Below are 19,681 nucleotides of genomic sequence, written 5' to 3'. Positions count from 1 at the left end.
TGGTGACCGGTTGTCTGTCTGGTCTTTTAGGTCATGACGGCCCTAGGCTATTATTAGTATAGATTGGAAACATGCAAATATCCAATCGTGTGGGTATTGTTTAAATAAATTATGGTATACTATTGAATTATTAATGTATTTTATTGTTGAATATTTGTTGACATAGGAAAATGTTCAAAATTTTAAAATGCAGGTTATAAAACAGTTTGAACAGTATTTATTGAGAGCTTCAGGGTTTCTCTAAAGAAAACCCTTTGAGTCACACTGGCCCAGAAGGTCACAATTATAAGCAGTTTATTTCTATTTACACTGTGTTTTTATGTGAGGGAGGCCTTGGAGACCCTGATAGTGACCTTGGGAGGTGGAGCAGCTTAAGAACGTGAGGTCATTGTTTTTTTTGCAAAACAAAGTATAGAAAAACAAGAGTGTATTGTGTGTGTGCATGTGTGTGTGTGTGTGTGTGTGTGTGTGTGTGTGTGTGTATAAAACAAGTGGGTGGACATAAACCTAAAATATTAGTACTTTTTCTATTTGAGCAAGGGGATAAGTGATTTCTTATTCTCTGTTTTGTGTTTCTGCATTTTCCAAATTGCCTATAATTACATACCTATCATGTGCAATGAAATATAAACAAATATTACTAAAATACAGATATAGAAATGAATATGACACTGCTCATTGTCCTCATGAAGTTTAGTGGAGGGCTAAGTATATTTTGTGCTAAGTCCTATGTTAAAGCTTTTGTAGATTGTTGTACAACCACACAGTCTAAGGAAAATGAGGAGGAAGGCCAGGAGGGCTTTCCAGAGGAGGTGGCACGTGGGACTGAATCTTCAAGGATGAGTAGAAGCTAGGGAGGTGGGTGGGGTAGTCAGAGATATTTCCAAAATGGGAACGTGCAAGTGCAAAGGTACACAGGCCTGTGAGAGCGTAGGTATTTGAGATGGTCAGAGAATAAGAACCAGGGGCAAGGAAAGGCCCTTTCCACGTAGTATTTGCAGAGTAGAGTTCCTGGGAAAAAGGGTAGGGCTCTGACCATGCAAGGTCATGTTTCATGATAAGTCCTTTGGACTTTGTCCTGAGGAACTAATGAACAATGAACAGTAGGAGTTAAATCTGTCCTCAGCAAATTTGCACACCTACTGTGTGCTGGGTACGTTCAAGTCCGTCATCCAGTTAACAAGACCAGCCATACCCTGTCCTCATGAAATTTTTCCCTGCTGTATCCACCTTCCCTCCACCAAGAAGCTTTCCAGGGTGGGCTGGCCAACCCTAGTCCTTCAAATATCCCACAGTTTATTCTGATGCAGAGCAAGGGCTGGGAGCTACGGGACCGGAGAGTTTAAACCTCCTCATTCCACATTGATGACGCACATATGCAGTGAGGGCCCACGTGGTGAGTCCTTCACGGTCACTGTAAATGCCAGGAGCGGGGACAGACATGCTCCCTGTCCCTGTGGACCTTCCTGTCTTCTGAAAGACACGCCTGTGTTGGGTGCCCATGTGGTGGTTAAAAAGGGGTGTGTGAGAGGAGTTGGCCTCTAGGGGTTCTTCCCTCCACCCTCCTCACAGAGCCTGGCTCAGTTACTGCCCAGCTTCCTGTAGATCTCACAAGGATAGAGGCTTCGCTATCTACCAGGCTCCGGTACTTACCTTCAGGGTCATCTTTCATCTTCTCAGGAATGTAGGACGTTTATCTCTGCCTATTTGAAAAAGGAGAGAAGTTAAGAAACACGTCCAAGGCACATGCTGTTCACCAGTGGCATAAGGGGCCGGACTCTAGTGTTCCTAAGTCTGCTCAGAATCTGCTGTTCAGACCCAACCTCCAATGTTGGCCATATCACTAGCTTTCACATGTTTTCTTTGCCTTTGCTATTTGCACAGCACCTAAAGAGCAGTTTGTAAGCGTTGAAACTGGTCTTGTTTGAGTTCTAATCGGTAACAGATACCAAGCACTTACTGAGTTCTAGTTGTCGATCATACCTAGACACGTTTTCAAACAACATACTAAGATAACTGTTATTTGACTACATTGACGAAGAGGGATACCAAGACCCATAGAAGTGATGTGATTGGCTGGAGAACTTGGAAATTAAGCCCAGGTTGTTCCGGCTCCAAAGACTCTGGACTCCCATCTTCCCTTTACCCCACTCTCATGGGGGCATCCACATTTTCTTAGTTTTCTTCAAGTAGCACATTCAACCAAGGACTTCTGCTGACCGTTTTAAGGAATCTGAAGCATGATGTTGCGTGCAGTGTGGTTGTCAGGCTGGGGTGAAGAAAGCCCACGTAGAGGCGGGAGGTGTAGGAGCAAACCCGTGAAGTCCTGGATTCTGCCTCCACCATTTACCGTCTGTGAAATGCGATCGTACGTCTAAATACTTGGCACGGTGCCTGGGAATTGGGAGCATTTGGTGTAGACGGGTGTTGGAAGAACAGCACCTGCCACACTTCGCGGCACATGTGGGCCCTCGCGGGGCAATGGGAAGGTGGCGTACGTGAAACCAGAGCGGTGTCGGTGAACGGACTGGTGAAACGGGGAACTAGGCAGAATAGGGAAGGTGTGGCGAGCCCTTGCGGGGAGAAGTAATAGGAAATCCCATAAGGGTAGGAGGAAACATTTCTGGGGCAGAAAATTGGGGGATTCTTGCTGAAGAGTGAGAGATGCCACAGGGGCCCCAAGAAATGAGCGGGACAGGTGCCCAGGAAAAGGGGGTGAGCTCTGGCGGTCAGTGGCACAGCCTGGGATCTCCTCATGGGAAACCTGAGTGTGTTTGTGTTGTGTAATGTCCTTTCAAGAGAGGGAACTTTACGTAATACCTAAGGAAAGACCCACACAGTGCGAGAGGCCCCTGGGAGTGGGCAGCGCATACTGTGCGGTGGGAATGTATGGCTTTCCCGAGTGAACGACTTTACCCCTGAAAATGCAGGCACGCCTGGCAGCCCATGACATGGAAACTTCATAGGGGTCCTCAGTCCTGTTTGCTTAGATGGCGTTCTGCTTAATTGACAGCATGTGCTCCTTGCTCCCCAGCCCGCCTGAGAAAAATCCAATGATCCTATTGCTCCCATTTCTAGAAAACAAGAGAACCCGGCTGCTCTGAGAGGATTGTCGAGACAATTTGGTGAGACAGTTTTAGAAGTGACCCTGGAGGGGAAAGCGCCCTACATGGACACCTGTGGTTAAAATAGGAAAAGGAGTGAGAAAGTGGCAACTCCAGGAGAAAACCAAAATCATCAGTTTTAATTCAGCCATTTCAAAAATAGCCATTGGACGGTGTCTATTTTCAATCGAGACTACTCCTCTCGGGCTGTTCAAAGGAGTATCTGCGAAAGAGATCTTTTCTAAGTCCCGTCGCTCGGACGGGTTGGTCCTTGTCCGGATTTGCTCAGCTTCTCGCGTTCTTTTTTTCTGTCTCTGGAATTCCATAGACAGTAATTAAGGAACTGGAGGCCAGCGGGAGGTCAGGGAGCCTTCGTCAGTGAAAACGGGGATTGTTTGCCACGTACAACACTCCCTTTTTTCCTTGTGGTGAATAGAAGATTTGCTTAGAGCCGATGACTTATGCCTTTCTTACAAGTTATGCAGTTAGCGAGGAGCTGGGCACTCCGCAAGCAGAAAGCAGCTAATTGAATCCAGTGTCCTCACATTTTTCCCCTTTCGGATCCTAAGCTGTGCCGGTGGAGCCTGTCTGATCATGTAACTCCAAAGGAGCATGTCCCAGAGCTGCCTAATCCTCACTCGGAGATCAGAGTTGACGGAAGGAGCGTGAAGACGTTCTCACAGTGGGGAGGGGTGGGGGTGCCGGACGTGCTCAGAATTACCCTTTCAGCCTGCTAGATGCCGAAGCCGGTAAGTTCGCTGGGCATGGTTCATGCAGAAGGGAAAATGTGCTTTCTGTCATTTCAAGGCAAAGCCCTGGATTGCTCTTGGATTATTCCTGCTATGATGCTTTTTCCGCTTCTAAGTCCTCTAGATTTGTTCTTCTCCCCTTGTTTACTTCCCTACCTTCTAACTCTGAGCATTCTAGCCTGCGCACCCCATCATAAGGCATCTCTTTTGCAGGAGAAAAGTGAATGTTATTTTGAGAACTCAGTGAGCATGCGAGGGATCGCGTGCCCAGCGGTGGGAACTCAGTTGTCTGTTGTGGAGGCTTCCAGTGGGAGGACGCCTTCCTACAGCCTTGCAGTTGCTTTTCCGAAAGCGGCAACCGATCGGCTTCCTTCTCTTAGCCCGGAAGGTTAACGCCATTGAGAAAGCGGACCTCGGAAGCTGGAGCGCCTGTGTCTGCTCGCGCGCTGGGTTAACCAGACACGGTTGTGTGAATTTCACAGGCCAATACATTTCCAATTGCGGAAGACTTTTCAGAAATGCTTACGTATCTGAGAGTGGTATGTGCTAGCCCCGGGGGAGAGAGGTCGCCTTAGCGTGGCTGTTAATTGAGACTCTGCAAGGGGTGTTTGGAGCTGGAGGAGCAAGCTGCGTGTGTTTCTTCAGAAGGCGCGGTGGGAATCCCGTGCTCACTGTGGTCTCAGGCTATCTATCCCCAGAGGGTTCTGGTGGCTCCTTGCAAGTTCGCTGTAACCTGTGTGACAGTCCATTACGCCCGTGCCTGCCCCACTGTGCCACGCAGCTTTTGGAAAGCATTTGTTTGTCTCGTCAGAGTCGCAAGAATTGTAGTTACAGGGTTCAGTGAAATATCTTGTTTACCGACCTGCAGTGACGGGCTTAAATTGAACAGCGAGGGGACACTATGCGTTTGCGCCAGTACACAAATGTTTGTATCAACAGATGCTGTTAATTGTGTTCCCTTTTTTCCCCGATCATTTTTAATGTAGCTGTGTTATAAAAAGTCCTCCACGCTGGCTCCGTGTCTTTCCTATTAGAACATTGCAGATGTGTCAAGGACGCACATGTTCCAAAAGAAGCTGAGCGGGAAGGAGGCTCCACCCACCTTTGCGAGCCAAAGGGCCCCCTACGTTCCTCATTCAGCACCCTGGCAGGCAATGGTGTACTATCTCTTTAAAGCAGCTATAGTTTTGTGCTTTGGCTTGGTCACTTTGTTATGGTTTAAAACTGTGGAGCCAGCTGTCTGCAAGCTGATGTAATGTTGCCATGGAAACCAGAAATGAAACACTTAAGCATCCACCACAGAATTACTACATATAGCATTAGCCAAAGTAATTAAATGTTGAGCCCTATGGGCTTTCTGTTGGAAAAATCTGCAATACAGAGACTGGAAATCAAATGCTTGTATTTATAATATTGTAAATTCACTTTTCTCCACATCCTTTGGTAGGATAAATTAATTGCCGTTTTCTACTAAAGGTTTAGAGGTGGGGGGTTTTATGCAGATGATTGAGTATTTTAGTACTCTGTCCTAGGGCAGGACAGAGAAGGGGAGGAGAGACCATCTCGTGTTTGAATGTATATAAAATATATACATTTTTTCACTGTAGTTTATTTAAAACTTGTCTTATAATAGTTCTGAATTTATTTTGGAATCAATCATTCATGTACAGTGCAGATTTCCTTCATCTTCTACTAAGTTCCTCCCGGTGGGAAGATTTCTTAATTAAAAAAAAATATATTGTAGCCCTAGCCAGTTTGGGTCAGTGGATAGAGCGTCAGCCTGCAGACTGAAGAGTCCCAGGTTCAATTCCGGTCAGGGGCACATGCCCCAGTTGCCAGGCTCGATCCCCAGTGGGGGGCACGCAGTGGGCAGCCCATCAGTGATTCTCTCTCATCATTGATGTCTATTTCTCTCTCTTCCTCTCCCTCACTCTCTGGAATTAATAAAAATATATTTTTTAAAAAATTGTAAATTTTCACCCCCCTCCCCCCATATCTGGGTATATTTTCTGAATAAAAAGACACAATATGTTATTTCCAGCATTTGGGAAGTGACACATTGCTTATTTAAAAGGAGAGACATGAAATGAGGAATTTAAGCTTAAAAGAACTTTTAAGTTTAAAAGAAATGCATGTCTTTTACAGTCTTTATGTTAAAACAGCTGGAGAGAACTTTTTAAAGGCAAATATTTCACAATTGTTTTTCCTCTGGACTCTGGAGGAAGTGAGAAGTCAACACCTCAATAAAAAACATTGTTCAGATACCTTGTTCAATTCCAGTAACTTCTAGGCTACTTAAAAGAGATTTTTCTATTTAAAAAAGAAATATATATAGATTTTAGTGTGTGTGTGTGTGTGTGTGTGTGTGGTTTTATTTCACATTTTTCTTCATACAAATTGTGTTGCATCTATCTTGTCTAGTATTAAAAACATGGCAATGCAAAGAAAGTTATCGGTGTCCTGGGCGGTTCGGCTCGGTGGATAGAGCATCAGCCTTCGGACAGAAGGGCCTCGGGTTTGATTCTAGTAAGGGCACATGCCCAGGTTGCAGGTTGGATCCCCATTGGGGGCATGCAGGAGGCAGCCAATCACTGATTCTCTCTGATCATCTATGTTTCTGTCTCTCTCTCCCTTTTCCTTCCTCTCTGAAATCAATAAAAATGTATTTTTTTTAAAAAAAGAAAGTTATTGGTTGCTGTGATTTGTGTTTTGTCAGAGGCAAACACTTCCAAAATATTCATTTTTTTAAAGAAAAGTAACCATTAGTTCAAAGTTCTAAAGAGCTTCTGTTCCTTAAAAGTAGATGGGCCATGTGAAAGCAATTAAATAAGTACCTGGAATATGTTATTTTTCACTACAGTGAATCTGGGCAGAGGAAATTAGGACTGGAGGAGGCGGGGGAGTGTCTTTGCCTTGAAATCTGTTGTCCTGGTTTCACTTTTTTTTTTTTTTTTTTTTTTATTTCTCCCAGAAAAGTTCCCTCTGATGGCTTGTTTCCTCTTTAAGATTTGTGTCTTTGTGGACTGAAGGTTTTTGTGTTCTTTCTGTATTCCATTTCTCTTTTTACTTCCCCCATCCTCTCTCTCTCTCTCTCTCTCTCTCTCTCTCTCTCTCTCTCTCACACACACACACACACACACACACACACCATCTCCACTACCACTTACCAGCAACCCCAAGCTAGGTGTGAGGTATATATAATACATCAGTGATTTTTATCCTCTAATGTAGCTTCCTATATCTTGATTATAAACAAGATGCTTATTTCATTTACAGAATTTTTTAATTTGAGGGTTATAGACATGCATACCTATTTTAGGTTTGTTCATTGTTATGTACAGAGACTTTCTATGATCTGGTGTTGATTATTCTTCTATTAAACTTGCCTGGCTTTTGAGATACATCAAGAAGGCAGAATGTTTTTACATGTTTATGTGTAATTCCACGCATTGTGGTTTTGTTCAGGTGCCAATTACCCAGAAAGAGGGTTGACCAAGTTCTCATTCCTCTGGTTGACCACTGCAACCGTTTCATTGTACATAACAATTCAGTCAAGTAAAAATGAAATTCAAACCAGACAATATCATTATAGAGTAGGAGCTATATTTATTTCCTTGTAATTGTCTTACATTTTGACTTTTAGGCCAAATGCAGTAAGCCTAATTACCAGCATGCAATATAGCCTCCTCCCCCCAATACCTGGGGGTGCAATTTCTATTCTTTTTTTTTTTTTTAATGTTTGCTTGCTTATTTATTTATTTATTTATTTATTTATTGTTAATCCTCACCCGAGGATATTTTTCCATTGATCTTTTAGAGAGAGTGGAAGAGAGAGGGAACGACAGAGAGAAATATAGATGTGAGAGAAACACATTGATTGGTTGCCTCCTGCATGACCAGGGCCCCTGGCCGGGGAGGAACCTGCAACTGAGGTACATACCTTTGACCAGAATTGAACCCGGGACACTTCAGTCTGGAGTCCCACGCTTTATCCTCTGAGCCAAACTGGATAGGGCATATTTCTATTCTTGATCACCAGGTAAGCAGTAGTTAACCTTAATTTTGAGATGTGTGTGCAACATTTTCTCTAGGAATTTTAGAGAAATGGACCATGGATATTGATACTCTTCACAGAAGGGAAGCCTGAGAAATACCCCTGTCCCATGACTTGTCACTTATGGGTCGTAATCATTATTCTTCAGTGGTGAGTGATTTGCCTAGAGTCGTGCAGGGAGAAAGTACAGACTGGGAGCCCCAGGGAGGAGGCCAGGAACTGGATTGTAGTTATCCCTCCATAGAGCCGCATTGCTGCAGAAATATGTGCAGACTCACGACATGCACCATTTTTATACCTAAGAAATTCATATAATCTCTACCCCGTTTCCTCCTGAATTGTTCTGTGTTCACTCTTGGTTACCTATTTTATCATCCATAAAGTCGCGATTAATAAGTGCATTTCTTGGGGGGAAGTCTCCAGACTGAACCCGTGCTCAGAGATGTGGCTTGTGTGCGGGTTTGCCGTGGAGGCACTCCTCTCCCTGCTCCTTCAGGGAAGTGGGTTTGAGGAAATGGAGAGAGAGCTGTTGCCAGGATGTGCAGTATGAGCTGGAGTCGCACCAGCTGCCCAGGGTGTGCCGCGCCTGCGCCGCGGGCTCTGCGCTCCCGGGAAGCCGGGCCGGCCCTGCGGCAGCCCATTTCGTTGGAGACGTCTTTGCGTTTTTTACATTTTGAACAGATAAAGCAGAGGAAGCTGCGTATTGAATGTTGGAACTGACTTGGAAGCGAAACCCTCATTTTGATCACAAGGAAAGGATTGTTTTTTGCCTGGGTCACTGCTGCGGAGAGAGATTTTTTTTTCTCTCTGTAATGTTGGATACTTGAGGGAAAACAGCTGGGCTGAGCATACTTGAATCGCTGCAAAACGGAATGGGATGCTGGGGAATATGGACTGTAGCGTATGGCTGAAAAGGTCAGCTTTTTCCCTTGTCCCTCGCGGAGGAATGCAGGGGCTGTCCTCCTGCGGGCCTGCTGAGCTCTTGGAAGGAGCTGGGAGAGGCCGGAGGGATGGCTGAGATGTGGCAGGAGGTCCTCACGGGTGACACAGAAGGCGGCTTTTTGCATCTCTTCCCTTTCTCCTGCCCTGCTGGTTTTGATTTTCGGGGAGGACTGGAACAAGTCAACAGAATTTTGGTTTGGAGAAGTAGTTGGTGACCACGTTTCAACAGCAAGTCCTGATGGGCCAGACAGATGAGAGCCTGGCCCAAACCACAGCTGGGAAACTGGAATTACAGGGCCAGCCTTGGAGGGAGAGTCCTGCGGAGTTCTCCTGACTGGGGACCGGGAAGTAGTTGAGACAAAATGCACCACATGCCGGTCAAGGGCAAGGGTGTGTGCCCTGCTGCCTAGGACCTGCTTCTCCACTCCGGAGACCTTAAGATGGTAGGTGGAGCTTCAGGAACCTGTTGGGCAGATTTGGTGGTGCCCCAGGTTCCGCTGCAGCACTGCCAGAGTGCACGCCGGCGGTGAGGCCGGGCTGCCCAGCTGCAGGAGCAAAGCTCCGGAGCAATGATCTGATTAACTTTTCTTTTGTTTCTTTGCCAGTCAAGAGAACAATCGGATGATGAGACCGAGGAGTCGGTGAAGTTTAAGAGGTTACACAAGCTGGTAAACTCCACTCGCAGAGTGAGAAAGAAACTAATCAGGGTGGACGAAATGAAAAAGCCCAGCACTGAAGGTAAAAAAGCTAACTCCACCCTGTTTATTCCAGAGTTAATCATGCGGACTTCATTTTCCCGTAGAGAAAGAATAGGATTTCAAGTAGAAAATGGGTTGAGTTCTGGCAGAGAGAGAATTGGGGCTGCACGTTAGCAGGGCGATGCTCAGCAGGTTATGGGATGAAGGATCTGGTATCCAGAATTTGGGGCGGGGGGAGGAGGCTTAGTATTTGAAATGCTAGTACAAAGTTGGGAACTGGCTAGTATGTGACAGTGAAATCTTCTCACGGCGTGGCATAGCTTTAATGTTGAGCTTATACTATTTTATATAAACTTGATTTTATAACTTCCTCTTAGTATAAGCCTCTGCCCCCAAAAGGACCGTGGCTCTGGCCCAGCGGAGTTAGTCAAAACTTGATTTGCATCCATCTCAAACAAACATCTGGCAATTAAGGCACTTCACATCCTTCGCGTCTCTGAGGGATGATTCGTTCTTCCTGTAAACTGTCTCAAGTCGCAGTTCAAATGAGGCTTTAAGGATCTTCTGTGCTAAGTGGATCATTGAGAGCTACACTGCTGCCTAAGCCACTTGTCCGATGAAGCAATAATGTCAAAGGGGGGCAGGAGCTTGGATTTATTGGAATGAGTAGTTAACCTTTGAAGTGTAATTACGACAGTTTAAATCACAACCAATCTGTCTCTCTTTTTTGTTAGTAGTGTGCATTTGCAGCATCTTATAAAATTCTCCCCCAAAGATAAAAGAATAAGATTTCCGATTTGGAAGATGATAAGTGAATTGAAACAAACAAGCTGGAAAGAATGTCTGTATTGTTGAAATGTCACACCTACATTGTGAGGAATTTCAACTTTTTAACATCTAGATTTAAAAAGTATCATTGTAGCGGTCTTTCTTTTTTTGTACATAAATGAAACCAAGCTGTGGAGAACTTGATTTGCATACTATTTTATATAAACTTGATTTTATAACTTCCTCTTAGTATAAGCCCCTTATTTACTGAATTGCCCCTTATTTACGTAGATGATGGTTTCCTGTTGTTATTATTGCTATTTTTATTTTAATTTGTTGTAATTATTTATTAGTTTAAATCCCCTAGAGGACTATTGAAGGTAGAGGGGTTACTGTGGGAGAGTGGAGTTAAAAGGGGAAAGAAAGGAGGAGAGAGGGAGAGACATCTGCTTTATGGCCAATTTCATAAACTTAGAATTGTAGCTAATTCCTGGGTTTCTTTTGGGTGACTTCTTTGCATGGCAATTCTGTTTACTTTTGGATGCAATGCTGCTGTTGCATTTGGATGTTTTAATACCTGTTTGCCAGTCACGGTTTCCCCTTATTGTGGCAGCTCTTCCTGGTGTCCGTTAGTGATATTAACTAGAACCCCATGGAGCTGCCATCATTGAACCTGGGGGGGCATGGCATTTAAAAAACTCATGCACACTTGGCAAAATTAAATCTCAAACATCCCAACTAGATTGGTGGATCTTGTTCATAAATGAGATAAAATGAGTGGAGTAGTTAGTGTTGGCCCCTTCAGACATGACAGTCCTATGTATTGAGGCAGCCTTTTCCACTAGAATAACATTTGTGAAAACACAGAAATATTCTAACTCCCATAATGATCTCAGATTAAATAATTCAACTAACTCTGAGAGACATAGTTTTAAAAAAAAAAAGAAAAGAAAAACCTACCAAAAGAGAGAGCTCTGGGGTAAACAGTAATGACCTAAGTGACTTCTTACTCTGAACTTTTAATTCATCTGCGTGTGAGTAGGTGTCTCAGATGGATGATGGATTCAGTGAGCGGAGTCCCAAGTGAGTTGGGGAACTGGGATACCACTGACTGGGCTTGCTGGTATCACCAAGAGAGGTCCCAGGTGTGTGTGCAGCTCGGGGCATCTGCAATGGGCTGCCCCCAATACCCTGCTAGGCAAGCACTCCTTCCAGCCCCTGCGTAATAGAACTCTCTGAGGTTCCTCATTGGCAAAAGAAGCGGTACTTTCTACTTTGGCCCCTACTTCTGCCAGCAGTTAAGATTCATACTCCCAGGAACCCCTGCCCTCTGCCCCAGACCTTCAAAGTGGAATCCTTTTGACTTCCTGCGTGCCTGTGCCAATGCTAAGTTGTCTGAATACTTACTGAGACCGTTCTGCATGCCAGGCACTTTCCTAAAAACCATAGATTTTATGTTCCTTTTGCTATATCATCCTCAGCATAGCCCCCAGAGGCAGGACTAATACCATACTCATTTCACAAGGGAGGACACTAAGACACCAAGAGGTGAAGTGATTTACTCAAGGTCATCCCACTGAGCCAGCCAGCACAAGACACAGAATTAAGTCTGGGCAGCTTGACTCTGCATCCTGGGTCTCCACTCTGCTGCCACGCTGCCCCTCCCCCCAGCCCTGGAGGCTTGGGAAAGCCTGCAGAGTTACAGTCCTTCACCCAGACTCACCCTTGTAACTTGAGTTTCAGGTCCTTATCTGGGGCACGATGACCCGAGACAATGTTAAACTGTAAGCCAGGTCAGTGCCCTTTGCCTGCCCATTTCTGTGTCTTTCTCCTTGAGCCGATACCCTCCCACCGCCTTCCCTCATTGTTCCAGCTCATCTGTAACCTCATAATGAATCACTCACCCTTGTTTGTACAGTGCTTTTCAGCATATAGAGAACCTTCACATACCCCCTTTTATTTAATTTTATCCTCTCAGTCCCCTTGCAATAGGTATTACAAAGCTAGGTAGGCATTATCACCAGTGAGGAACAGACTCCGAGATGGAAGTAATTGCCCAAGGTCAGGAGATGCTGAGTGGCAGAGCCAGGGCCGGAATCCAGGGCATCAATCTGTGCTCTCTCTCAGCATTAAGTCATCCTATTCTGTCAGAGTCACCTTTCCCTCTGTGTTCTAGTCTCAGCTGAATAAAATAGATAAAGGTCAGTGTGTGAAGCATATCACGCTAAGTGATGACAGAGGGAGCACTTTTTTGATTGCCATTCTCTCAATAGGATGGTTGTACTTTCAAGCCAGAGGAGAATGGGGAAGCGGTGCTCTGAACCCAAGGAACCCAGTGCAGGCTGGGATTTCAGGGCCTGGGCACGGCAGACAGAAGAGCCCGTGCCACGCGAGGCCTGCCCTCAGCACGGGCTGATAAACCTTTGCCACACTTCCTCCAAACCCTCCACCAGATGCTGACTTCCCAAACCAGGGAGTACAGCTACATATGTTGTGGATGTGTGTGCCCCAGCTGGTTCTAACTCCAGGGTGACACGGAAGTATTGGGATCTCTGATGACAGCCCTAAAGACAGAGCCCAGAAAATGTTCACCCACCACTGAGTGCCAGGTCCTTAAACTATTTAGTCAACCCACCTGATTTCCCAAAGCCCCTAAGGACTATGGGTAGATAAGGGCCTTTGCATGCCTCCGTGGACACCTGGGCTGCAGGAAAAGCCATGGTCTGTGACTGGATTGCTTTTGGGGGAAGTCTGTTGGTGGGCTGCCTCAGCCACCAGGCTGTGCCTCTCGTCTTGGTCGTGGAGAGCAGACTTCGTAGAAGAGGTTGCCATTTTACTTGCGGCAACTCAGGGACCCTTGGGCTCCTTACCTCATTAGTCAGATGTCCTGAGGAAGTAGCAGGAAACATTCATGATATTCGCACACTGCTTCTGGTCTGGCAAATTCCCGTCAGAACACTGGACCCCAATGTTGAACTCTCCGGGAAGGTCTGGGAATAACTCTTGAGTTGAGTGGGTTTGGCCTGCAGATGATGGAGAATTTTTGACTGGGCATAGTTTTGACTCTCGCTTTCCACCACCACCTCCTTGACTTCAGAGTCAGTCTAGGGTTGTGCTTAATAGCAGTGGAACTTGTTTCTTTATATTTGGAACTGTAATTCCAATCCATTGGAAGAGGAAGAAACTTTTGGAATTTTAAAGGACTGCCACCAATCCACTCATTCCTGCCCCCCCCCCCCCCCGGCCCCCCGAAGTGAGCAGTCCTTTCCCTTTATCTCCGACATTTAACCGCTCACTGGCACCCTCCTTCCAGCTGGTATATTTAGTGCCATCCCTCTGTTCCAGGAAACTTGGTGTTTTTTTCCTCTTCACAGTTCAGCTGGTGGAAAGCTGTCCTGCTCCAAAGTTTCCTTATAATTAAAGGGACACAGCCCGTTAGGGTCACTACACCCACAGTTTGACCTACTTCTTTTCTCACATCTGTTCACATCGGATTTCCTGCCAGCAAGTCCAGCCAGACCTTCCCTCTGGGCTCCGGAGGGCTTGGCGTGGTACCTGGCTCCAGCAAAGGCTCCAGGAGCCGCGGCGTCCTTGAGATGCAGTGGGACGCGGGTGGGGCTGCTCGCAGGTCCCCGCCCCTCAGGGCCGCTGCTGCCTCTAGCAGTGCCCAGTTGATGGGACAGTCTGGCTGGGGTCACTCAGTTCCCTAACTTCTTGTGTTTGTCCTGTCAACGGGGGACCATTTGTCAGTTGCATTCACAAGGCACCACCCCTATGTGGTGGTGTTTCCACACCTGGACTCCCTTGGCGAGTTAATCACTGAAATGGCACATGTGCCAGTCAAACATCGCCGTCTGGCACATGGCGTTCACCACAACCTGAGCATGAGAAGGCAACCAGACTCAACAGGACGGCCTTTCAGAAGGGCAAGGGTCTGGTCCCGGCTTCTGGGGATTGTTGCACGTAACCAACTGGGGAGGCTACTTACTTACTGCGAGTGCTGGGGGATGCCGTGGTTATGACTGGCTTAGAGTTCCCAGAGGCACTCTGAATAAGTCTATTAAGGGGTTTGGTCTACAAAGATATTTAAAGGAGGAGAGAGAAACACATCCGAAACCTTTCAACACCAAGCTTGTGTGAAGCCCTACGTTGGCACAGTTTGATTTTCCCTTTTCACGCGCCGTTATGTAAGGGGGAGCCCGGTGTATGAAGAGGGTGAGTGACACAGGGAGGGCCATCCCTGTGGTTTCTGCACGGACCAGCTTCCCTTGTGCAGGGTGGGGGTGCGTAAGGAAAGGTCTGGGGGAGAATGCAAAGGCGTGTGTGGAGGCCCTGACCGTGTCCGTTGCCCCCTCTGCAGGCGGGGAGGAGCCCGTGTTTGAGAGCCCCCCGGCCCTGGACGAGAGGGCCGCCCTGTACTCCGGCGTGCACAAGAAGCCCTTCTTGTTTGATGGCTCCCCTGAGAAGCCTCCGGAAGATGACGCAGACCCTTTCACCACTTCTCCGTCATCCAGCAACCTGGAAGCCTGGGCCGCTGGCCGGAAGTTGGTCAAAACCTTCAGCAAAGGAGACAGCCGGGGCCTCATTAAGCCCCCCAAGAAGATGGGGACGTTCTTCTCCTACCCAGACGAAGAAAAGGCCCAGAAGGTCTCCCGCTCCCTGACCGAGGGGGAGATGAAGAAGAGTCTGGGGTCCCTGAGCCACGGGGTAAGTACCGATGGCGTGTGCTTCTGTGACAGCCACCGTCGCAGGCACCACCTTCTCGTGTCCCTGGAGGAGGTGCAGAGCGTCCGCAAGCAGATCCGCCTGAAGAAGACGGATGCGAATTACTCCTGTTCCCGAGCTTTTCTCTGCCAGCGTCCCTCCCGCAAAGGAGCTCACAGCACGCCCTGTGACCTGCAGCTGCTGCGGCAGAGACCCAAAGGGGGAGGGAGCTGTGGCGTCCCCGGCAGGAGGGGGCGCGGGCGCCCCGCGGTCAGCGAGGTCAATATCACCTACGTGGTGGAGCGGAGCCTGTACAGCCACCTGAACCTGAGCCAGCTAGTGCGCCCGGCCTCAGACAGGACCCTGAGCAAGGCCGAGCAGCAGGACCTGAGGCGGTGCCTGCTGCAGGAGGAGGAGGAGGCAAAGAGGAAGTGGGCCGCCACGGTCGACCGCTGTACTAAGAGGGTTCTCTTGAGAATCCACCAGAAGTCCGTGAGTCTCCCGGAGGGTCCCCAGCCTGGCCTTGTCCTTTCCGTGAGGTGTAGTCAAGCATTATGGCCTTTCTTCTGTGGAGCTTGGCGTCCTCCCCGCTCTTCTGCTCAGAACTTCCTAACTTCAGGGCCCGTTCCATCATCATCTCAGATTTCCAGCCCTCCTTCCCATGTGTCCTCTTTCCTGATCCAGAGAAGGGCTCCCAGAGTCCCGGGGTGGGGTTTGGCCTCCTTCGAGGGTGGCTGTCTTCGTTCCCAGCCATCACGTCACTTTGACCTCAAAGAAGCTGATTCAAAACAGAGGGTATTTTGCCCTTAAAAGAGAGGCTTATTGTTTTAGCTAATTAAAACAATGGGAACTAGCTCATGGAAAGATTGCCATCATCCCAATCACCAATTTGGTGATTTGGAAACGTTGTCAAGTTTATTTCTTTTATCAGTAGAAGCAAATGGAAAGTTCTTAAATCAAAAGGGAAAAGAATTAGAGTTCTTTTTAGTTAAGTCAAGTTGGCGTCCTTAGCTTTTTAATCAAAGGAACAACTATTTTAAAATGTCCTCCACTGCTCCATTCCTCTATACATAGCAAGGAATGAAGTGCTTCTTTTCAAATCATAAAGCATTTTTCAGTTTTATTACTGAATCATTGGACTTTTGTGAAGTTTATTTTCAGGGCATGGCTTATTTTGAACTCGAGACTATAGATCCTTCCCACCCCCTGAAATTCCCACCCAACTTCCAGTTTGCACAGTAGCTCATATACAGTATGTACAGTGCACAGACGGAGGAGGAGTGGCTTCCTGGCCCTGCTGTCCCCTGTGCCCTGCTTACTTCCCTCGGGTCTGCCGGCTGTGTCCCCCTTTAAAGGTCTGAAGGAATGGACTACATGGCAGCCTCTCGTGGGGGCTTTCTCCAGGGTTTGTTCACATTCACGAGAAAGGTGTTTTTCCCCAGGTGATTACTGTGATTTAAATTCCTTCAATTAACTTCTCCTTTTGTGGATATGGAGGCTGGTTGGCCAGTGCCATCCATCCCCTTAAGATGCCCTTCTCCTAAAAAAATCCTTCGATCCTTACCCCTTCTATTTTCCAACTATCCCTGCACATGCTGACCTTCTGGTTTGGTCTAATTTTCCATCTTCTCACATTCCTAACAGTCTTGCAAACCTTTTAATACTATTAGTGGCAATTTTTCTTCTCGTTCTTTCCACATCATGGCAACAATTATCAGTGGTCCTGTTTTGTTGTGAAATAACACAATTCCTTTTCTCACTCACTCAGTTCTGACCCACACGTCTTTTGTAAAATGCCTGTGGCTAACCAGTCTTGGTATAGTTTACTTTTTACCTCTGGAAGTGTTCTGCCCAGTTTATGGGCCTCTCTGCCATTGGACATGACCTTGATGGACAGAGCCACCTCTTCTCTCTTAGTGGATGACTCAGCTCCGTGAGTTTAAATCATGTAATAATGAGAATTTATTGACATGGAGCACTTTGATCTGTTCATTGCCCCTCATATTATTTATTACCAGGTTAATGATCAAACGTTATCAAGTTTTTCTGTCCAGAAGTTATATTTCTAAGATTGGTGCTAAATTACACTGTGGGACAGTGATTGAGTCTTCGTTGACATTGAGTGTGGACACGAGAGCAGTTTTTCCCCTGCAAAGGTGGCATTATGTAATCTCTGTTCCAAGTGTCAGCTTGAGGCTGGGTTTTTTAAGGTGCTATGAACTTGAGGCTGTACTGGGCAGTGTTAATACTTGTGGAAATATATGTTTGATGCTAAATTAGAAGTTTGCACATACCTTTTATTGTAAGTATAGTTGTACAACCAGATAAATAAAATTTTCTAACTATTCAGAGACTATATGGGCAAATAATGTTAAACATCAAACAGAGGTGTTTTTTTTTTTCTTCTTTTTATTAAAGACATAATTTCTTTGCTTGCTTTATTTAAAGAGCTCTTTCTCTTCTTTTTGGCATATATCTCCTTCATTTTATCCAAAAGTGCAGTGTCCTTTAATCTTCAACCTTGATCTTTTTTGTCTTTCAAAAAAAAAAAAAAGCCATATTTGCTTGATGAAACCTCAGGGAAATGATAATGCTGTGTATTCACTGAAAATGGTCACTTGTCTTGCTTTTTATTTGGTCATTCAGTTTTTGTTTGGTGAAACAGACATGCATGACATTTTGGAATTTTGTCCATTTTAAAAATTCAGCCCTAACTCCCCCCAAAAACATGTTCTCAACTGCATGACCATTCCATTGCCCGGCTCTCCTCATCCACAAGCATCTATCTAAAGTCTTACAGTTACCTGGACATGAGACGTGTATGCCCTTGACAAACCACATTTAGGCTTCCTCTGTGGAGACCACCAAAGCCGAAGAGCTCACTGTTCTCTCTGAAAGCTCTTTTCTCTGTTGAAGGGGTGGTGATGCTTTGAGATCTACTTGATGTTACCGAAAGAGTAGAGATGAGCTCAAGCAGCGTTCGTTGTTCCAGTTTTTGTTCTTCTGCAATGATACAGAGGAATCTTTCCCAGATATCTTAGCATATCTCAGGGAGAGGTTTTAGTTGGTGCTTAAAAAAGGCAGCTCACTCTTGGAGCTTTTTATTTTAGGAATAAATGCATACAGCAGGCATCCGAGGATATAAACGAGCTTCTGATTCATTACAGCTATATTTCCACATAAGTGCTCTGTCAGTTAGTTCCCATGCATCAGAAATAGCGTGCTGGGCTCCAGCATTGCAGTTGAAGCCGGAATGCAAAGCAGGGAAGTGCCGAGCCATAACCCGAGCCGGCATCTGGGTGCCATGCTGTGTCTGTGAGCCCTGACTCACAGGAAACGAGCCACAATAAAATGATTGTCTTTACAAAAATGAAGAAGTCTATTCGGCATTATAAGCTAGAAAGGGAAATTAATGTTAAAAATTAGCCTGGAGAGGTGTTCCTAACACCACTCTCCAGATGAGGGGATTTGGTGTTTTTGCGTAAAAAGGTTTCTCTTTTTTTATAGAATAGATAGAGGTCTAGTTAAGTTGGTTATAAGGGAAATCAGATTGTCCATCGATATTTAATACAAAATAAAAATATGTTCACTGGATGTCATGTCTGTGGTAGGTCCTTTAAAACAGCAACACAGCTGTGGTGAAGGAGAGTGGTTGTGCCATCCCAAATGCTGGTGATCCCGAAAGGCCTCCCGTGACACCTGCATCTCCTGGCCTCTCTCCTCCACACCTGCTGTCTCTCTTTGACCCATTCCTGGGATGCTCTGGTTTTACAGTTGAAGCTCCCAGAATGCACGGCACAGAACTAAGCTCTAGTCCTTCATTTGCATGTTTAGAATGTTGCCTGAGCCTAGGCTTCATCAATATAACAATTGTTGGGACAAGCTACAGTTCTCAGTGTAGTCCGAATGAGAAGTAATGCCAGAAACCAATATTCTTAGAGACCCCTGCTTTGTGTCAGATAGTGTGCTACAAGTCTTCAAATTTATGCTACAGGTGGTATTTCACAGATGAAGAAACCAGAGCTCAGAGAGTTGAAGTATTTTACCAATGGTCACACAGCAAATAAGTGGCAGAACCAGGATTTGGACCCACATCTGTATGATTCCAAAAACCTAAGCATTTTCCTTCTGGATGTTTCTTTATCAATTCACTTAATTAATATATATCTAAAGTACATTTATTTTATGTATTTATTTTTTAGATATATTTTTTATTGATTTCAGAGAGGAAGGGAGAGGGGAGAGAGAGATAGAAACATCAATGATGAGAGAGAATCATGATCGGCTGCCTCCTTTATGCCCCCTACTGGAGATCGATCCTGCAAATTTCTTCTGTTTAATACCTTATTAACTAGAGTTCGCTGAGGAATAGGTTGTACACATTATGGAGCCCAAATCTGCTATTCAACTTTTATTACCAGTTGCTTAAAAAAAGAGAATCAGTTGTAAGAAGAATTAGTGAGCTTTAAGTTTCTCTTTTCTCTTACAGACTTTTTTTTTTTTTTTCTGGGAAGGGGGCGGGGCGCGTGGAGATGGTCCTTGAGTAGCTTTTGCTAGAAAAACAAAAGGAAAATTCAAGCCAAGTTTTGGAAATATAAAAATCACTGAAATATATGCAGTTCCGTAAAGTTTGAAACCAACCGAAAGAACATTAAGGTTTTT

General features: G+C 45.7%; 1 protein-coding gene and 1 long non-coding RNA gene across 3 annotated transcripts in view; both read left to right on the top strand.

The window, feature by feature from the left end:
* Window positions 1–19,681, top strand: part of SASH1 (SAM and SH3 domain containing 1) — a 172,745-nt gene that overhangs the window by 127,749 nt on the left and 25,315 nt on the right. The window contains exons 9-10 of one of the 2 annotated variants that reach the window (XM_008140189.3): window positions 9,455–9,587; window positions 14,676–15,022. In XM_008140189.3, coding sequence (XP_008138411.2) covers window positions 9,455–9,587; window positions 14,676–15,022 — 480 coding nt within the window. Of the gene's footprint in view, window positions 1–9,454; window positions 9,588–14,675; window positions 15,512–19,681 lie in introns of both variants that reach the window. The other variant, XM_028140460.2, reaches the window with a different exon arrangement.
* LOC129150449 (uncharacterized) lies at window positions 3,794–4,866 on the top strand. The gene is made up of 2 exons (XR_008557198.1): window positions 3,794–3,853; window positions 4,067–4,866. It is a non-coding gene; the product is annotated as an uncharacterized LOC129150449 (long non-coding RNA).

The sequence above is a fragment of the Eptesicus fuscus genome, chromosome 10, assembly GCF_027574615.1.
Source record: "Eptesicus fuscus isolate TK198812 chromosome 10, DD_ASM_mEF_20220401, whole genome shotgun sequence".
Lineage (NCBI taxonomy): Eukaryota > Metazoa > Chordata > Mammalia > Chiroptera > Vespertilionidae > Eptesicus > Eptesicus fuscus.
This window is presented reverse-complemented; position numbering and strand designations above follow the sequence as displayed.